Here is a 20,486-nt window from a genome sequence, read left to right as displayed (position 1 = left end):
GTCTGGACACCGGCACACACTACCGCGGCTAAATCTTACAGCCATTCATTTATGCCCTCACTGCGCAACTGACAGGCGCAGACCACCGTGTGCTTTCTGACACGTCTTGTCAACAGTAACCGTTCTAAGCTTTAAGTACACAACTGAGGAAGGTCCGGACATAGGACCGAAACGTTTTGTGTACTACATTAAAATTGACACGAGCATTAAGTTGAGTGCCAGGTTTCTTCTTTTAGTTTATACGCCAAGTACAGTCTAGGAAAGGTGGGTGGATAGGGAGCACGAACCATGGAGGTAGCCACGTCTGCCTTGTTGTTGGCAGATGGGCTTACACACTTTGATCAAAAGGTGCGCAAAGAACCTCAGCTCCTTTAATGGGTGTGCACAGCTGTGATAACCCTTTGATATCAGGATGCTGCCTATACGTGCACGCAGAGGTGAATTATCCATTGCTGTACCTTAGAAGATGGCTGCACTCCCTTCTTGTTAAACACCAGAAGCTTGCCATGTTCTTCCCAGCTGTCTCTGCTGCAGGCAGCACCTCTCTGGGAATCCGGGGAGTCATTGGATGCCTTCGTACTTATTTTACCCCTTTGGGATGCCATTTCTTGTAACTCTCTAAGTTTACGGGACGTATCGTCCTCCTCTGAATCCTCGCTGTTTTCTGCAGGTTTGGGTGCAGATGCTTGAAGCTTTGTCCTCTTGTTGCTCGGCTCGGATTTGTCGTCTTCCTCCCGTTTGGTCCTTTTGTTGCTTTCTGATGTTGATGCACCAAAGAAGTCAGTAATCGTTTTCTTTGGGGAGGCAGCAGCCACAGGCTTTCTGCTCACTGGTCTTGTGGCTTTGGGTTTTCCAGTGATTCTTGGACTTTCATTAATGAACACGACGGTGTAAGGATGTAAGGAATTCACCAAGTGAAGAGTCTGATTCTCATTCATCAATGTGCTTTCTCCCTGCTTCAGCTTCACCTTGCCAACTGATGTGGGATTAGAACCCAGCTACAAAGATAATAAAAAAGAAAATTATATTAGAAAAAGGTTTTTGTGTACTCACCGTAAAATCCTTTTCTCCGAGCCAATCATTGGGGGACACAGGACCATGGTTGGGTCTGCGCAGACCCAACCATGGTCCTGTGTCCCCCAATGAGGCGTAGGAGAAATATATATATGTATATATTTATATTAAACAACCAAATATAAATTACTTTTCAATTTCTAAAAAAAAAAAAAAAAAAGCCAAGAGGAGTGATGAGCAATTACCTAGAACATTACAGATTTTGGTCTTCAAAGGAAGAGCTGCATCCCAAAGACAACAGTTGAGCAAAGAGATTTGCTGACATCCAGGCCATTCCTCTGCGGTAGCCGGACAACAGTAGTCGAGGGCCGGCATCCTCTGCGACTGTGGCCTGGTAAACACAAGAGGCGCCCAGGATGCAGAAATGGAGACCGCCACAGAGGACCAGACTAGTGCAGGTCTCATCCACTGTCGGCTTGGACACCAAGTACATGGGAGTAGCCACGACACAGTGTACGGGGCTGTGGACTCCCGGCTTCGTACACGCGGGAGCTGAAACAGCCGATTGTGGGAATGTTGGGTCCTCACTAGCGATGAGTGAACGTGCTCAGACAAGGTGATATCGGAGCATGCTCGGGTGATGAGTGTCTTCAGTGTGCTGGAAAAATATGTTCGAGTTCCCGTGGCTGCATGTCATGCGGTTGTCGAACAGTCGCGAGAACTCGAAGATATTTTTCCAGCACACCGAAGACATTCGGTTACCACCCAAGCATGTGCGGATAACACGTTCGCTCATCACTACTCCCCAACAATCTGATGACCAATCCTAAGGAATGCTCATCAGGATCTAAAGGCCCCGTCTCACATAGCGAGATTGCTAGCGAGATCGCTGCTGAGTCACAAGTTTTGTGACGCAACAGCGACCTCAGTAGCGATCTCGCTATGTGTGACACGTACCAGCGACCAGGCCCCTGCTGCGAGATCGCTGGTCGTGTCGGAATGGCCTGGGCCGTTTTTTGGTCGTTGAGGTCCCGCTGACATCGCTGAATCGGTGTGTGTGACACCGATCCAGCGATGTCTTCACTGGTAACCAGGGTAAACATCGGGTTACTAAGCGCAGGACCGCGCTTAGTAACCCGATGTTTACCCTGGTTACCAGCGTAAATGTAAAAAAAACAAAAAACAGTACATACTCACCATCTGATGTCCTTCAGGTCCCTTGCCGTCTGCTTCCCACACTGACTGAGCGCCGCAAAGTGAAAGTACAGCACAGCGGTGACGTCACCGCTGCGCTCTGCTCTCACTGTATGGCCGGATCTCAGTCAGAGCGGGAAGCAGACGGCGGGGGACCTGAAGGACATCAGATGGTGAGTATGTACTGTTTGTTTTTTTTGGTAACCAGGGTAAACATCGGGTTACTAAGCGCGGCCCTGCGCTTAGTAACCCGATGTTTACCCTGGTTACCCGGGTGCTGCAGGGGGACTTCGGCATCGTTGAAGACAGTTTCAACGATGCCGAAGTCGTTCCCCTGATCGTTGGTCGCTGGAGAGAGCTGTCTGTGTGACAGCTCCCCAGCGACCACACAGCGACTTACCAACGATCACGGCCAGGTCGTATCGCTGGTCGTGATCGTTGGTAAATCGCTATGTGTGACGGGGCCTTAAGTCGTGGACAACCCCTTGAACTGGTAGATTACTAAAAGCCTTTCAGAATAGTTATCTCTGGAGCGATAAACCAGTATCAGTTCTTGGTGGATCGGACGTCCGGCGATCGCATCGGTGATATGTTCCTTACCTGAGTGACACGTACTACTTTCTTCTCGACGTTGGCCACAAGCTCCACTGTAACACAAGGAGTTCACATTAGAATAAATTACAGAGGAGCAACTCTGCAGAGCCAGAATTTATATGGCTTATATGGCTTCCCCACATTTGACGTGCATCACACACTGGGTTCAGGTGTATGGAGCCCGTATAAAACGTGACAGATGTCGGCTGTATCATGTGGCAATCATCTGCATATCAAAACAGCAATTAACCCCTTAAATCTCTAACAGCATCAGTCAAGATGAGCAGTCACCCACCATGACGCAAAGTGCTTATGGTTTGTGGGTTCCTGCCCCTTAGCTGACATGTTAGTACTCCTATGAAGTCAAGTCATAGTTTGGCCTTCATAGGAGACTGGTAAACTAAACAAATGATCAGACGATCGCAGGTTGAAGTTTCTTAAAAAACACACAAAAAAGTTTTCATAATTATTAAAACAAAAAAACAAACAAAAAAAAGAATTGATTGCCCTTAAAGGGACTCTGTCACCTGAATTTGGAGGGAACAATTTTCAGCCATAGAGGCGGGGTTTTCGGGTGTTTGATTCACCCTTTCCTTACCTGCTGGCTGCATGCTGGCTGCAATGTTGGATTGAAGTTCATTTTCTGTCCTCCGTAGTACATGCCTGCACAAGGCAATATTGCCTTGCGCAGGCATGTACTATGGAGTACAGAGAATGAACTTCAATCCAATATTGCAGCCAGCGGGTAAGGAAAGGGTGAATCAAACACCCGAAAACCCCGCCTCTATGGCTGAAAATTGTTCCCTCCAAATTCAGGTGACAGAGTCCCTTTAATTTCATGCATTAAAAATGAAAACATGAAAGAGAAAAAGAAAAAAAAATAAATAATAATTTGGTAACACCATGAAAGTCTGGTCTATAAAAATATTAAATTATTTAACCGATATGGTACACATCGTACAACAGAAAAAAAAATAAAAGAATCAAAAGTGCCAGAATTACTGGTTTTCAGTCGCCGAACCTCCCCCAAAATAGGTAATGAAAAGCGATCTAAATACTGTACCACAAAATGGAATAAAATCCCACACCGTGACATGAAAGAAACAAAAGAGTTCAAAACAAGCCCTCATATGAATAATAAAGTTATGGCTTTTGGCCATAAATGAAAGATGTCTGGTTCCTCCGGGGACTAATGACTACCTATGTCCATAACCCTTTAACATGATATGTCATAAAGAAAAAACCTCAAAAGAAGAATGTAAAGGGGTTCCAAATCAACCTTAAACACCACGAAACAAAAAAAAAACCCCTAAAATATACCTTTTATTAATATAGTTAAAATGTCAACATCAAAGTGACAATACAAGCACTCACATGAATCTACAAAGCGTCAAATGACTAGAAATTTTATTTATTAGGGAGGGAAGGGAGACTATTTTCACCCTAGTAGGTCATAGAGGATTCCCTGACTGCAGAGGTTAGCACCCTAGTTGTTGACAATATGGCGCCCCCGCTCAACGTCGGTATCCCTAGAGTCCCTATATTATTATTTATTATTATAGCGCCATTTATTCCATGGCGCTTTATCTGTGAGGAGGGGTGTACATAATAAAAACAGGTACAATAATCTTAAACAATACAAGTCACAGTTGGTACAGGAGGAGAGAGGACCCTGCCCGCGAGGGCTCGCAATCTACAAGGGATGGGTGAGAATACAGTAGGTGAGGATAGAGCTGGTCGTGCAGCGGTTTGGTTGATCGGTGGTTACTGCAGGTTGTAGGCTTGCCGGAAGAGGTGGGTCTTCAGGTTCTTACATCACCCTAACATACCAAAAGAAAGGGACACACAAAAAACACACACACAAATAACCAAAAAGATACCCTAGTGGGGAGACAGTTAATGTCTCAGAGCGTATCAAGAACTTATCTCGCAGTATCCAAGATACTGGGTGTGCTGCCACTAAATGGTAGGGTCAGTGCCCACGATATGTCATGCATTGCCCCCAACGTGAGGATAGAAGACAGAGGACACTGACCTTGCTGCTTGGAACATTTTCTGTCTATTATCCCGGTCTCTGGTCCTCTTCCTAGGAAGACTCCTTCTCCATCTGGAAGCTCAATCGGACTGTGTTTGCCGCCGGTGCTGTGGATGTGACACTTCATCTCTGCGCAATCATGAAAGAGATAAAAAGGACAAGTTGTAATTACAATATATACCACAAATCTGCGCTTTCCACATCTTCTTTAAAGGGGTTGTCCAAGCTTATCAATGACCTGTCCTAAACGTGGATCATTAGTATCACATTGGTAGAAGTCCGATAACCGGCACCTCCACCAGGATGTAACTGCGCAGCTCTGCTCAATATGTAGCAGTCGCTGCGGAGTACTGCAGATCAGTTGCAATTTTCCTGACTAGGAGCTGATCTGCAGCACTTGGAAGTGGGTGCTACACATTGAATAGAATTGTGCAGGGTCATCAGAGTCAGTAACAGCTGATCAGTGGGGTTGTGAGGTGTCAGACATCAGCACCCATACAAAAAAAATAGGAGCTGTGTTGCCGTACTCAGCAGCAGCTGCTACATAATGAACAGTGCTGTGCTATACAGCATTCAGTGTTTTCATTCGGCAAGTCACTATGGCTCGAGAGTGAGCTGAAGGCCGTTAAAGGGAACCTGTCACCCCCAAAATCGATGGTGAGGTAAGCTCACTGTCATCAGGGGCTTATCTACAGCATTCTGTAATGCTGTAGATAAGCCCCCGATATTACCTGAAAGAGGAGAAAAAGAGGTTATATTATACTCACCCAGGGGCGGTCCCGCTGCGGTCCGGTCAAATGGGTGTCTCAGGTCTGCTCCGGCGCCTCCCATCTTCATTCCATGACATTCTCTTCTGGTCTTCACGCCGCGGCTCCGGCGCAGGCGTACTTTGTTTGCCCTCTGACCTTTCCGGCGCCTGCGCACTGCAGTACTTTGCTCTGCCCTCAACAGGGCAGGCAAAGTACGCCTGCATCGGAGCCGCGGTGTGAAGACCAGAAGAGGACGTCATGGAATGAAGATGGGAGGCGCTTTACCAGACCTGAGACACCCATCGGAGCGGGACCGCCCCTGGGTGAGTATAATATAACCTCTTTTTCTCCTCTTTCAGGTAACATCGGCGTCTTATCTACAGCATTACAGAATGCTGTAGATAAGCCCCTGATGCCAGTGAGCTTACCTCACCATCGATTTTGGGGGTGACAGGTTCCCTTTAAAATATAATACATCTTGGTGGCAGTGGCAAACACACGTTTCTGACTGCTGGTACCTGCACCAATTGGCAGAACAGCGCCCTATTATCCCACACAGAAAGTAGGGTTGTGTGTGCACGCTTCACAGCCATTCCATTCATTCTCTATGGGGCTGAAAGAAAAAGCTGAGGGCAGATCATGGCAGCCCCATACAGAATGGATGTAGCAGCAGTTTAAAGGACAAGCACTTTAAACGTATCTGGCCTAAATTTAGCTAAAAGGAAAGACAAAAAGATTAAAATTAAAAGTGGGCTATACAAAAAGAAAAAAAAAAAAAAAAAAGGATTTTTTTTTTGCAAAATGCCCATATGCAGCGTTTCTGCACGAAAAAATCCGCTGCGGATCCGCACTAAATCCGCATCGTGTGCACATAGCCATATAGGGAATCTAGATTATGAGCCCCAATGGGGACAGTGATGATGACGTCTGTAAAGTGATGTAGAATTAATGGCGTTATATAAGTAAAATAACCAAATAAATAAACAATGTGACACACAGAAGGGGGTCTCTCTTCACTCAGAGGGTCCACACACACGCTGTCCTGCTCCCGGGGTCTAGGATATCCCGGACTCTGATACTAACGTATGAGTCGCTATCTCGTGCTTCTGCGGCCTATAGACAAGCAGCTGATAAACGTCTACACAGGATCCAGTGAAAGATGGCTGAATAAACCACAGCCAATTTAATGAATTAACCAATGGGACTTACTTTGCTTATGTTTAGGATTTACCGCAATGATTATTTTGGATGGACGATTCAATAAACCGCTACTTTTTTTTTTTTTTTTATAAGAATTATTGAGACTTTTTTTGAGCAAAGAAGTCCTGAATAGATATACAATATACGTATGTATAATTATAATATATGTATATCTGCAATAAAAAAAAAAAACACCAAAATAGGGGGGGGGGGGGGAGCCTTTAATGCAAAAAAAAGGAACAAAAAAACAAAACAAAAAACCTTTAATGAAAAAAAAAAACCCAGAAAAAAAAAAAAACCTTTAATGCAAAAAACAAATGCACATAAATGTGCATTATGAGGAAACCTTACACCATGGAGGAGGATGGGGGTTATACAGTTGCTGCAGGGGGTTATGAAGCCAGTCTGCCATAGGGCAGCCTCCCAGTGTTTCCGCCTTGCTGTGCTTCCCCAGCAGGACATGTCAGGACTTATTACTTCCACAACTTTCTAAACATATCGCTGTGAACTACATTTCCCAGAATACACCGCGGTCTGACAAACAACAGCTCTTTTTTACGGCAGTCTATGAGCAGATATCGCACAGACCGAGCTAGACCGAGCTCAACCGAGCTCCCCCGATACCGACCTGAGCGGCGCCGACCTCTGTAGCCCAGCGCTTCTCTTCACTGCCGCGTCTGGCCGCTGTGTGGCGCTTAGGGTGCATCATTGTAAACATTCCCCCACTGCAACTGGGACGACGCGCGATGGTTCCGAGGTGGAATCAGCGCGCTGGTCCGTTAGCTTCACCATTGTTATTTTATACTAATGCCACTCCCTGTCATATTTTCTCCATAGTAATTACCGGTCACCGTATTCTTTTAGCAGTTTTTCTCTACACTTCTAAAAGTGGCTGACAACCATAATGGCGGCTGTCATGGTTGTCACCCAGCTTTCCAAGAAGTCTTGAGTGACACCTATGCCTGCTTCTGTGCCTGTTGTGAGGGAAAAATTATCCAGTATCATTTTTTTTAGAAGTATGAGAAAGCTGAACTGTAAAAATGTACGGCAAAGACAGCCATTTTCTTCAGTGATATTATTATTATTATAAATTTTTTATAGCACCATTTATTCCATGGGGCTTTACATGTGAAAAAGGAGGCAAATATAGACATACAATAAACATGAGCAAAAAACAAGGCACTAACAGGTACAGATGGAGGGAGGACCCTGCCCGCGAGGGCTCACAGTCTGCAGGGGATGGGTGAGGATACACTAGGAGAGGGTAGAGCTGGTCATGTAGCGGTTCAACAGACAAAGGATCGCTGTAGGCTTGTCGGAAAGGTGGGTCTTCAGGCTCTTTTTGAAGGTTTCCGTGGTAGGCGAGAGTCTAATGTGTTGGGGTAGAGCATTCCAGAGTATGGGGGAAGCACAGGAGAAGTCTTGGATGCGGTTGTGGGAAGAAAAGATAAGAGGGGAGTAGAGAAGGAGATCTTGTGAGGATTGAAGGTTGCGTGTGGGTAAGTACCAGGAGACCATATCACAGATGTATGGAGGAGACTGGTTGTGGATGGCTTTGTATGTCATAGTTAGGGTTTTGAACTGGAGTCTCTGGACGATAGGAAGCCAGTGCAGGGCTTGGCATAGAGGAGAGACTGAGGAATAGCGGGGATTCGTCGGGCAGCAGGGTGTAGGATGGATTGGAGTGGTACCAAAGTGCTAGAGGGGAGGCTAGGAAGTAGGAGGTTGCAGTAGTCAAGGCAGGAGATGAACAGGGTGTGAGTCGCACGCCAGGGCCGTGGGGTACCCGGTACCGGGTCCGGTGTTCACAGGAGGATGTCAAGGTGGCGACCCGGTCCGTGGCCCTGGGTGCCCATGTAAAAGGGAAATTGAATAAAGTTTATGTTCATGACGCCACCTGTGGTATTCGGTCAGTGGGGACCGACGCTGCTTTAAGGGGTCCTCTGGGGTGATGTTATGGCAGCTAGATGGTATAACTTCCCACAGGTGAAGTATATCCCCAGGGCTCCCGGTGTGTAGATGGAAGATGGTGAATGGTGCAGTAAAGAACGAGGACACAGGTTTGCAGTCTCTTTACCTGATTTACTGAAGACTTCAGGCAGCCACAGCCTAGGGTACCAGATCACAGGGCAGGCAGGGTCCTGCCGGCTTGGAAGCGAATCCAGAGTTCTCCTTTACCAGGTTGAGATGAAAGCCTTCCTCTAGAGCGGTGGTGTTGTAGTCTCTTACTGCTTATGGCTTCAGATAAGGTCCTCACTGTTCTTCTCTGTCTCCCATATAGGATAGGACACAAACCCGTATGGCAGGTGACTCGAGCCTTTTTACAGGGACTCTAGCATGCCCCGGGCTCTATGTGTTACTGTGTCTCAGGTGTGTGTGGCGGACAGGTAACTTGCAGTTCAGCTGTCCTACCAGTCTCTGCTGTAAGTTGTAGAGTCCCTTACAACCTCGGTGGTCCGGCTACTGGTTATCTGCGCTTCAGAGGGAGGCAGCTCATTCGCAGCTGGTCCCCCCTGATATCACTCTCCTGTGCTTCACTCTCCTTCAGGCTCACTGAACGATGTTCTGCTTTCGGTATTATATCTGTCCAGGAGCTGCAGCACTTTCTCGTGGCTGCACCGCTCCTCCTACTTTCTTCCTGCCTCAGACTGCTCCAGTCTGCTCTCTGGCACTATCTGACTAACTTTCCCTCCAAACAACACTATATATAGGGGAGTCACCTAGGAATAAAATCAAAAGCTCCCCCTTGTGGCCTGGAGTGTGAACATGTTGTGCGTATGGTGATTACCTGATAAAAGATATCCTTCATCGCTTCCAAGCGTAACATCACTCTCCCCGTGAGGAAAGCAATGCTACTGTGTCGACCTGGACCATGCGGCGTCACATGTGCAGTAGTGTTTTTGTGGTTTCGTGGTCAAGGAATGCGTGGATACGGTAAATGTTTTTGAGTTTGAGACGGCAGGAGGAGGCAAGGGCTTGGATATGTGGCTTGAAAGAGAGGACAGAGTCGAGGATCACCCCGAGACACCAAGCATGGGGAAAGTGAGCAGCCATTGACATTGATGGATAGGTCTGGTGGAGGGGTGGAGGGGTAGAGTGAGATGGGTGAAAGATGATGAATTCTGTTTTGTCCATGTTGAGTTTTAGAAAGCGAGCAGAAAAGAAGGCCGAGATAGCAGACAGACAGTGTGGGATTTGGGTCAGTAAGGAGGTGAGGTCAGGTCTGGATAGGTAGATCTGCGTGTCATCAGCGTAGAGATGATACTGCAGACAGTGGGATTCTATGAGCTGTCCCAGGCCGAAGGTGTAGATGGAGAAGAGTAGGGGTCCTAGAACAGAGCCTTGGGGAACACCGACAGACAGGGGGCGAGGTGAGGAGGTGGTGTGTGAGTGGGAGACGCTGAATGTCCGGTCTGTTAGGTATGACGAGATCCAGGATAGGGCCAAGTCTGTGATGCCAAGAGATGAGAGAATCTGTAGCAGGAGGGATATAACAGGAAAGAGGCGCACATAGCAGGCCGCCTCAGATTTGTTTACAGTGGACTCATACTTCTAACCCTGCTCACATAGCGAGCTCCTTAAGCCGTGTTCACACTGCGTCTGTTTCCGAGTCAGAAATTGCGCCACAACAACCAAAAGCCTAAAAACAATGGTCTTATTCCTTTTATGGCAAACCGACTCGCTGGCCATCTTTTTTTTTTGCTAGGAAGACGCTCTGTTCTCTACAACACAAGTCACTCGGAAGGGAAAAAGGCATCCGGGATAAGCCTGGGCATCTTACCCAGTATTTTCTCAGGGTTTTCGCTTAAAGGAAAAAAAAAATAATGAAAAAAAAGCATCTGAAAACCACCCAAAAAACACAAAAAAATGCTCAAAAAAGACCTGAAAATGCACTGTGTGTGTCTAAAGACGCTGCTGAACTGTTCGATTGTTGGTGTGCTGTTTTTTTTTCTATGGGCTTCTCTGAGGAGTGTGGAAAAAAAACGCATTTGAAAAAAATGTTGGAATTTTTAAAGCTTTTTGTAATAAAATCACTATTTCAAATCTGCACCCAAATAAAGGGGAAAACGCAGCAATAAGTAAGCCCTTTATACCCAAGAGTGCAGCATGTATCTCTATGCAGCTGTCACGCTCAGGTCTGGAGAGTCCCAGCATTGCGTTGCGATCCTCGCCCGAGTTATATGCCCGTCTTGACTCTTCCCTAACACTTATTCTTGTGTATTTTTTAGCAACTTGGGCAGATATGCTTAAAATAGTTCCACAGAGCACGAAACCTCCTTGAGATGCAAAGATTGCAGATTGCTATTGAATATAGGCAGAAAATCTGGACTAAAATCTACATGAAATCCTGAATTTATTGTAACGCTATGTGCACAGAATCTTTTCGAGGCAGTGAAAAAGGAGGAATTTTCTAATGGAAATTGCTTCAGAAAATGCTCCTTTTTTGGGTTATGTTCCCATGATGGATTCAGCCTGTAAAAGCGACATAAAAAAAATGAACATAGTGCGCAGTAATGTTAAAACGACATTGCTGTGCGCTTTTTCTCTCTTTGGTTACTTCTTTTAAATGCTTCACGGTGCCGAAACCCTGGTGTGTTTAAAAGAAGTGACATGTTCATTTTTTGGGAGGATTCATTTAGAAGCCGCTCGTTCTCTATCATAAAAGAAATTGGAAAAAGACTTTGGGAAAACAACTGCAAAACCGCCGCTGCAGCTTTTTCCTAAAGCAGTTTTCTGAAAGAAATTGATTAAGGACAGAATGTGCACATACCCTTGGAGAGTTTTCTGAGACATCTGTTGATTTCTGAATACTTTAAGGATATGTGCACATGACTTTTTTCAGGTGGATTCCGACTAGAAATTGTTTGAAAAAGCGCCACAAACTCACTTCCAAAAAAATCAACATACTTGCACAGCAATGTCAAAACGACATTGCTGTGCGCATGTTCTATCTTACACTACATGTTACATCTTTTAATCTCTCCGCTCTCTATATTTGAAAGTATAGAGTAGAAAAAACGCCGGCAGCAAAGCCACCGCAAAAACTATGGAAAAACTGCTTCTGGAAAGCGACCGATGGCATTGAACAGCATATAGACATGTGAAAAGCCCCATAGACTATATATGAGTCCTAAACAACTTTTGCTATTGTAGCATGTCTCTATAAGTTGCCAGGTTTTTTTTTTTATAAACCCTGATTTTTTTTTGCAAGTAGTGCCAACACCATGTATTGCATTATTAGTAATTTTACACTAGAGGGCGCCAAAGCTTTAAAAGTCAGAGCTGAATCCTTGCACTATGACAAGTATGTGTCCACAGGGAAAGAGTGATTGAAGCCAATGGGTGGTAACTGTGTTACTGGACAGATGTACCCGCACACCCATATGGTGAGCATTACTGCATAGCAATTCGGATGGAGGCATGAAGCTATGCTGAGAAATATGGGCATTGTGAATGTGTGCAGCACTCCGTCTCTTCATAGGGGCTGCCACATTTCTGTTTCCATACTGCCTTACTAAGTAAGCACCGTTCACACGTGAAGAAGTTAAAGGGGGTGTCTGCAGCCTCATTCACTCTTTGGAAAATATAAATCTGGGTGGATTTCTTTTTCTAAATTGCAGGATATAAGTGGTATGCACTGCTGCGAATAAGCAACATAAAATGTATTTGCTTTGTACTTTCCACAAAGGAAAAACAGCTGCGAATATCATGGAGAAAAAGGTGCACAAGGGCCGCATGTCTCACACTTTGCACCGTCACTTGCAGCGTAAATTCACTTGTCGCGTATCTCAAATCCACAATTCTAGTCGATTTGCAGTTTGGATAATTTATTTTGTGAGTGTGCCCTTACATGAGGCCACAGATGGACTGTTCCCTCAGTATCACGACATTTCTCCTCTGTAAGTCATGCTGCCGTGAGATATTTGGTAACTCTTTTGATCTCTACATTTTATTTCACTGCTATCATGTACTCTGGGGGTCCCCAAGCTTCCTTACCTTGAGCGTGCTTGAGTATAAAGTAATAATGCCCCGAGTACCCCCCTATAAAGTAATAATACCCGATTACCCCCTATAAAGTAATAATGCCCCTAGTACTCCTTATAAAGTAATAATGACCCGAGTCCTCATGTATAAAGTAATAATGCCCCGAGTATCCCCTGTAAAGTAATAATGCCCCGAGTATCCCCTATAAAGTAATAATGCCCCTAGTACTCCCTTATAAAGTAATAATGATCCAAGTCCTCATGTATAAAGTAATAATGCCCCGAGTACCCCCTATAAAGTAATAATACCCGATTACCCCCTATAAAGTAATAATGCCCCTAGTACCTCCTTATAAAGTAATAATGACCCGAGTCCTCATGTATAAAGTAATAATGCCCCGAGTATCCCCTATAAAGTAATAATGACCTGAGTAACCGCCAATAAAGTAATAATGCCCCTACTACTCTCTTATAAAGTAATAATGATCCAAGTCCTCATGTATAAAGTAATAATGCCCTGAGTACCCCCTATAAAGTAATAATACTTGAGTACCCCCATAAAGTAATAATGACCCCTAGTACCTCGTTATGAAGTAATGACCCCAGTCCTCTTGTATAAAGTAATAATACCCCGAGTACTCCCCTATAAAGTAATAATGCCCTTAGTACTCCCTTATAAAAGTACTAATGACTCAAGTGCCCCTTTATAAAATTATAATGCCCCAAATTTCCATTTCTAAAGTAATAATGACCTGGGTGCAAAGTTAAAAAGTCATAATGACTCAAATGCCCCCTTATAAAATAACTAGATGGTGGCCCCATTCTAACGCATCGGGTATTCTAGAATATGCATGTCCACGTAGTATATTGCCCAGCCACGTAGTATATTGCCCAGCCACGTAGTATATTACCCAGCCACATAGTATATTGCCCAGTCACGTAGTATATTGCCCAGTGACGTAGTATATTGCCCAGCCACGTAGTATATTGCCCAGCCACGTAGTATATTGCCCAGTGACGTAGTATATTGCCCAGCCACGTAGTATATTGCCCAGTGACTTAGTATATTGCCCAGTTACGTAGTATATTGCCCAGTGACGTAGTATATTGCCCAGCCACGTAGTATATTACCCAGCCACATAGTATATTGCCCAGTCACGTAGTATATTGCCCAGTGAAGTAGTATATTGCCCAGCCACGTAGTATATTGCCCAGTGACGTAGTATATTGCCCAGTTACGTAGTATATTGCCCAGTGACGTAGTATATTGCCCAGCCACGTAGTATATTACCCAGCCACATAGTATATTGCCCAGCCACGTAGTATATTGCCCAGTGACGTAGTATATTGCCCAGCCACGTAGTATATTGCCCAGTGACGTAGTATATTGCCCAGTTACGTAGTATATTGCCCAGCCACGTAGTATATTGCCCAGCCACGTAGTATATTGCCCAGTGACGTAGTATATTGCCCAGCCACGTAGTATATTGCCCAGTGACTTAGTATATTGCCCAGTTACGTAGTATATTGCCCAGTGACGTAGTATATTGCCCAGCCACGTAGTATATTACCCAGCCACATAGTATATTGCCCAGTTACGTAGTATATTGCCCAGTGACGTAGTATATTGCCCAGCCACGTAGTATATTGCCCAGTGACGTAGTATATTGCCCAGTTACGTAGTATATTGCCCAGTGACGTAGTATATTGCCCAGCCACGTAGTATATTACCCAGCCACATAGTATATTGCCCAGTCACGTAGTATATTGCCCAGTGACGTAGTATATTGCCCAGCCACGTAGTATATTGCCCAGCCACATAGTATATTGCCCAGTGACGTAGTATATTGCCCAGTTACGTAGTATATTGCCCAGTGACGTAGTATATTGCCCAATGACGTAGTATATTGCCCAGCTACGTAGTATATTGCCCAGTCACGTAGTATATTTCCCAGCGACGTAGTATATTGCCCAGCGACGTAGTATATTGCCCAGCGACGTAGTATATTGCTCAGCGCCGTAGTATATTGCCCAGTTACGTAGTATATTGCCCAGTGACGTAGTATATTGCCCAGCCACGTAGTATATTGCCCAGTGACGTAGTATATTGCCCAGCCACGTAGTATATGGCCTAGTGACGTAGTATATTGCCCAGTGACGTAGTATATTGCCCAGCCACATAGTATATTGCCCAGTGACGTAGTATATTGCCCAGCCACGTAGTATATTGCCCAGCCACGTAGTATATTGCCCAGTGACGTAGTATATTGCCCAGCCACGTAGTATATTGCCCAGCCACGTAGTATATTGCCCAGTGACGTAGTATATTGCCTAGCGACGTACTATATTGCCCAGCCACGTAGTATATTGCCCAGCCACGTAGTATATTGCCCAGCGACATAGTATATTGCCCAGCGACGTAGTATATTGCTCAGCGCCGTAGTATATTGCCCAGTGACGTAGTATATTGCCCAGTCACGTAGTATATTGCCTAGTTACGTAGTATATTGCCCAGCGACGTAGTATATTGCCCAGCGACGTAGTATATTTCCCAGTCACGTAGTATATTGCCCAGTTATGTAGTATATTGCCCAGTGACATAGTATACAGCACAGAGCCACGTAGTATATTGCACAGCGAAGTAGTATACAGCACAGAGCCACGTAGTATATTGGCCAGTCACGTAGTATATTCCCAGCTACGTTTGTCACAGGTTAAAAAATAAAAAATAAACATATACTCACCTTTCCGAGGGCCCCTTGCAGTCCACGGCAGCTTCCGGTCCCAGGGTTGGTCTGAGTGCAGGACCTGTGATGACGTCGCGGTCACATGACCGTGTAGCGGTCACATGACCGTGACGTCACGGCAGGTCCTTTCCGCGCAGGCCTTGTGATGACGTCGCGGTCACATGACCGTGACGTCATGGCAGGTCCTTCTGCCATACCATCTTTACCACCGCAACCTGCAACGGAAGATGGCGGGCGTCGCGAGCGGCTCACCGGACTACAGATGGTGAGTATAGCAGGTTTTTTTTTTTTTATTTATTATTTTTAACATTACATTTTGTACTATTGATGCCGCATAGGCAGCGTCAATAGTACAAAGTTGGGGACACACAGGGTTAATAGCGGCGGTAACGGAGTGCGTTACCCGCGGCATAACGCGGTCCGTTACCGCCGGCATTAACCCTGTGTGAGCGCTGACCGAAGGGGTGTATGCGGGCGCCGGGCAGTGAGTGTGGGGAGTAAGGAGCGGCCATTTTTTTCCGGACTGTGCGCGTCGCTGATTGGTCGCAGCAGCCATGACAGGCAGCTGCAGAGACCAATCAGCGAACGAATAACCGCAACAGAAAGAAGGACAGAAAGACAGAAGTAACCTTAGACAATTATATAGTAGATAATGCCCGACTGCCCCCTTACAAAGTAATAATGACCCGACTCCCGAGTGCCTCCTGTGAGGCCGTGGCCTCTGATACAGCTTGGGGGCGCTGTTTGTTCTCCCCAGAATGTTCATGCAGACTGATGAAGTCCATAGGTGTGCATGAGAGTCACGGATTTCCGGTTCGGGTTTTCCATGTGGCTGAAGGCCACAGGTTTGTGTGTGTTTAAAAACCCTGCAGTAAGGGGTATGGGTGTGTCAGGTGTCTGGCCAGGTGAGGCCAGGTGTGCGAGGTGCACGTCAGTGTCAGACTGGTGTGTGCTGGTCTGCAGAGTGCATGGAGGCACAGGCCAACAGAGCCAGCACCCAGGGCAGCTGAATAGCCTGGCACCCGCAGCGTACACAGAGATGCAAGTCGTCCATGGTACTGGTCTCGGATGTGGACAGTCCTGTGCCCGGAGGTGGATGTCCTGTGCCCAAAGGAGTCGGATGTGGACAGTCCTGTGCCCGGAGGTGGATGTCCTGTGCCCGAAGGAGTCGGATGTGGACAGTCCTGTGCCCGGAGGTGGATGTCCTGTGCCCAAAAGAGGACTAGCATGTGCAACGATTGCAAACAGGTGGATATGGTGCCCGGCTGCTATCCGGAGGATATCCTGAACTGTGTATGACTGTGTGAGTAAAGAGTCTGTAAGAGACTGTGATACAGCGATGCAGGACACCCACGAGAACTAGTCAGAGGAGGGCTGGTGTGTGTAGTGTCTGCAACATATGAGGCTGTGTGTATGGAGACGTATAGAGACTGTGAGATGGCGTGCGGTCGCCCAGGGAAACTGGACAAGGGAAGTCTGGCCTGTTTAGGGACCGCAAATCTAAAGCCATGTTATATGTATTGCTTTGAACTGGTGTAAACTGGTCACTGATTAATATCCTCTGAAGTTATATGCATTTATGTGAATTGGACTTTAATGCTGTGAAGAAACACATTAAAAGAGACTTTTGTGTTTGAATTTGTGGGTCACTGCTTCTTCACTGCGTACGATGCTACTGCAGCCTTACACCCCTTATAAATTAATAATGCCCCAAGTGCTCCCTTTTAAATTAACAATGACCCGAGTGCAAATTTTAAAAGTCATAATGACCCAAGTGTCCCCTTATAAAATAGTAATGCCCGATTGCCACCTTACAAAGTAATAATGACCCGAGTTCTCATTTATAAAGTAATAATGACTCGAGTGCCCCATTATAAAGTAATAATGACCCGAGTGCCCCCTTATAAAGTAATAATGACCCGAGTGCCCCCGTATGAAGTAATAATGCCCGATTGCCCCCTTACAAAGTAATAATGACCCGAGTTCTCATTTATAAAGTAATAATGACTTGAGTGCCCCCTTATAAAGTAATAATGCTGTGAGAGCCCCATTTTAAAGTTATAATGACCCGAGTTTTCAATGATAAAATAATGATGCCCCGAGTTCCCCTTTATAAAGTAATAATGACCCGAGTGTGACATTATAAAATAATAATGCCCTGAGTGCCCCCTTATAAAGTAATAATGACCCCAGTGCAACCTTCTAAAATAATAATGCATCGAGTGCCCCCTTTTAAAGTAATAATGACCAGAGTGTGCCTTTATAAAGTAATAATTCCCCGAGGGCCCCGTTATAACATAATAATAATCAGAGTGCCGCCTTATAAAGTAATGATGACCGGAGTGCCTCTTTATAAAGTAATACTACTGTAAGTGCCCCCTTATAAAGTAAAAATGTCTTGAGAGCCACATTATAAAGTAATAATGCCTTGGGTCCCCCTTGTTTTTTTATTTTGTATACCTCTCTTCACATGTAAAGCGCAATGGAATAAATTACACTATAATAATAATAAAGAAGTAAAGGCTTGAATGCCTTAAATAATGCCCCATGTAATGCCTCCTTAAATAGTAATATTGCCCCAAGTGTCCCGTATCAATAATGCACTAAGTGTCTCTCACAAAGTAATTATGCCCTGAGTGCCCCCTGTAGCAATTAATAATGCCACTAGTCTCCCTTAACAATTTCTAAGTAGCCCCTTGGTGCCTCCCCAATAAAGTAATAATGCCACCAGAGTGTCTGCTTAAAAATAACCAGGTCACCAGGCGACATTGTGGCTATTTTATTGCGCGGCCTTTATTGAGGTGCTGATGTAATTTGCCTGCCTCCGCTCCTCTTTTGGCTAGAGTGGTAGAGCGGGCCGCACATCTACCCAAATCAAAAAATGGAGGCAGCACTCCAAAAATAAAGTGAAACATTACTGGACTATTTTGGGCCATGTGGCAAAGTTTAGGATCACAACCTTAAAAAATGTTGGGCTTCGGAACCCAAAAAAAGTCTTCCCAGATATTTCCCCCCCTGTTTATATTTCTTTAATGTTCTCATTTTGCTGCATTTTATCATCACTGATACTATCAGCGTGTACATTTTCCTAGATGAGTTTTTCTGTGCTTTTCCTTCGTCTAGAAGGACCAACATTGGGTTAAACCGTGTGACTGTTTTGTGCATTAAGAAGCTTCTAAAGGAAATCTATTATATCCAGCTTGGAACTGGCATCGATATACAGAACCAGAAAGTACCAGACTATGACTGGCAGCTGGAATTTCTTTGAGCGGTGATTCTTAAAATATTTTGGAACACCGATCCTCTAAAAAAACGCTGAAGAACTTCCAGTGGAAACCCAACCTGTCCAGACAGAAGTCACTGGTATATGTTGTAGGTATCAGGAGCTTGTAAGAACAGAATATCTGTACTTTCAAGCTCTCAATCCCAAATGCAAAATCAATAACCAGACCACCATTTAAGTAACTTCTAAATGGGCCACATTTTAAAAAAGACATGCAAAAACAGGAGCAAGTTTAGAGAAGAGCTTCCAGGATGGTGAGCGGACTGCAAACTATGTCCTACGAGGAACTATTCAAGGATCTGGGAATGTTTAGCTTGCAAAAAAGAAGGCTAGGAGGAGACTTAGTAGCTGTCTGCAAATATCTGAAGGGCTGTCACAGTGTAGAGGGATCATCATTATTCTCACTTGCACATGGAGATACGGGAAGGAATGGAATGGAACTGAAAATGAGAAGACACAAATTAGATATTAGAAAAATATTAGAAAACAACTTTTTGACAGTGAGGGTGATCAATGAGGAAACAGGCTGCCATGAGAGGTGGTGAGTTTTCCTTCAATGGAAGTCTTCAAACAGAGGCTGGACAGACATCTGTCTGAGCTGGTTTAGTGAATATTGCATTGAGCAGGGGGTTGGACACGATGACCCTGGAGGTCCCTTCCAACTCTAACATTCTATGATTCTATAATTCTATGGTTCTAAATAAGTCTTAGGGTACCGTCTCACAGTGGCACTTTGGTCGCTACGACGGCACGATCCGTGACGTTCCAGCGATATACTTACGATATCGCTGTGTCTGACACGCTACTGCGATCAGGGATCCCGCTGAGAATCGTACGTCGTAGCAGATCGTTTGAAACTTTCTTTCATTGTCAAGTGTCCCGCTGTGGCGGCATGATCGCATCGTGTAACAAAAGGTGTGCACGATATTGTATACGATGTGCGCACAGTAACCAACGGCTTCTACATCGCAAATACGTCATGAAATTATCGCTCCAGCGCCGTGCATTGCGAAGTGTGACCGCAGTCTACGACGCTGGAGCGATAATGGAGCGACGCTGGAGCGTCACGGATCGTGCCGTCGTAGCGACCAAAGTGCCACTGTGAGATGGTACCTTTATTGAAAGGTCTGGAGATAGAAATCACCACTTGTTGACAAAGAGATTATAAAAATTGGGACTGGGCTTCTAGACGGTTAGTGTTTACCATCTCACCATAGGGTCTAAGCTCTTCTTCGTTAAATGTTACTAATCTTTGCCTACTCTCCTAAAAAGAAAACTGGAGCTAACCAGAAAAAAAATGGAGACCTCCTCAACTCCCATCAAATCCAACGGGTAATTATTGCATCCTCTTCTATTGCATCGTTCCTTCTGTTTCTACTTCACTTGTAAAGCGCCATGGAATAAATGGCGCTATAACAATAAATAATAATAATAATAATAATAATACTTCTATCGCCAAATGATGCCTTTGTTACTGGAAATTCGTGGGCGACAATGCAGCAGTTTGGGTTTTTATTCTGTTACTAGTGGTGCCTTCCAGACAAGGAACTTGAGGCCCAACTCATAACTGTGTTGCCTAATGAACTCCCCTCACCTCCCCTTTAATCTCCTGACTTTCCAAGATTATTTGCCAGTTATATGCTTAGCTTGACCTGGTTTCACTGTTGATCTGCAGCCTCCACCTTG

General features: G+C 45.2%; 1 protein-coding gene across 1 annotated transcript in view; it reads right to left on the bottom strand.

The window, feature by feature from the left end:
• PNKP (polynucleotide kinase 3'-phosphatase) overlaps positions 1 to 7,544 on the bottom strand; it is a 53,364-nt gene extending 45,820 nt beyond the window's left edge. The window contains exons 1-4 of the mRNA XM_077259724.1: positions 7,415 to 7,544; positions 4,838 to 4,966; positions 2,809 to 2,855; positions 459 to 998 (exon numbers count right to left, since the gene is read on the bottom strand). Coding sequence (XP_077115839.1) covers positions 459 to 998; positions 2,809 to 2,855; positions 4,838 to 4,964 — 714 coding nt within the window. The 5' untranslated portion in view covers positions 4,965 to 4,966; positions 7,415 to 7,544. The remainder of the gene's footprint in view (positions 1 to 458; positions 999 to 2,808; positions 2,856 to 4,837; positions 4,967 to 7,414) is intronic.
• Positions 7,545 to 20,486: the final 12,942 nt, after the last annotated feature.

The sequence above is a fragment of the Ranitomeya variabilis genome, chromosome 4 (genome assembly GCF_051348905.1).
Source record: "Ranitomeya variabilis isolate aRanVar5 chromosome 4, aRanVar5.hap1, whole genome shotgun sequence".
Lineage (NCBI taxonomy): Eukaryota > Metazoa > Chordata > Amphibia > Anura > Dendrobatidae > Ranitomeya > Ranitomeya variabilis.
This window is presented reverse-complemented; position numbering and strand designations above follow the sequence as displayed.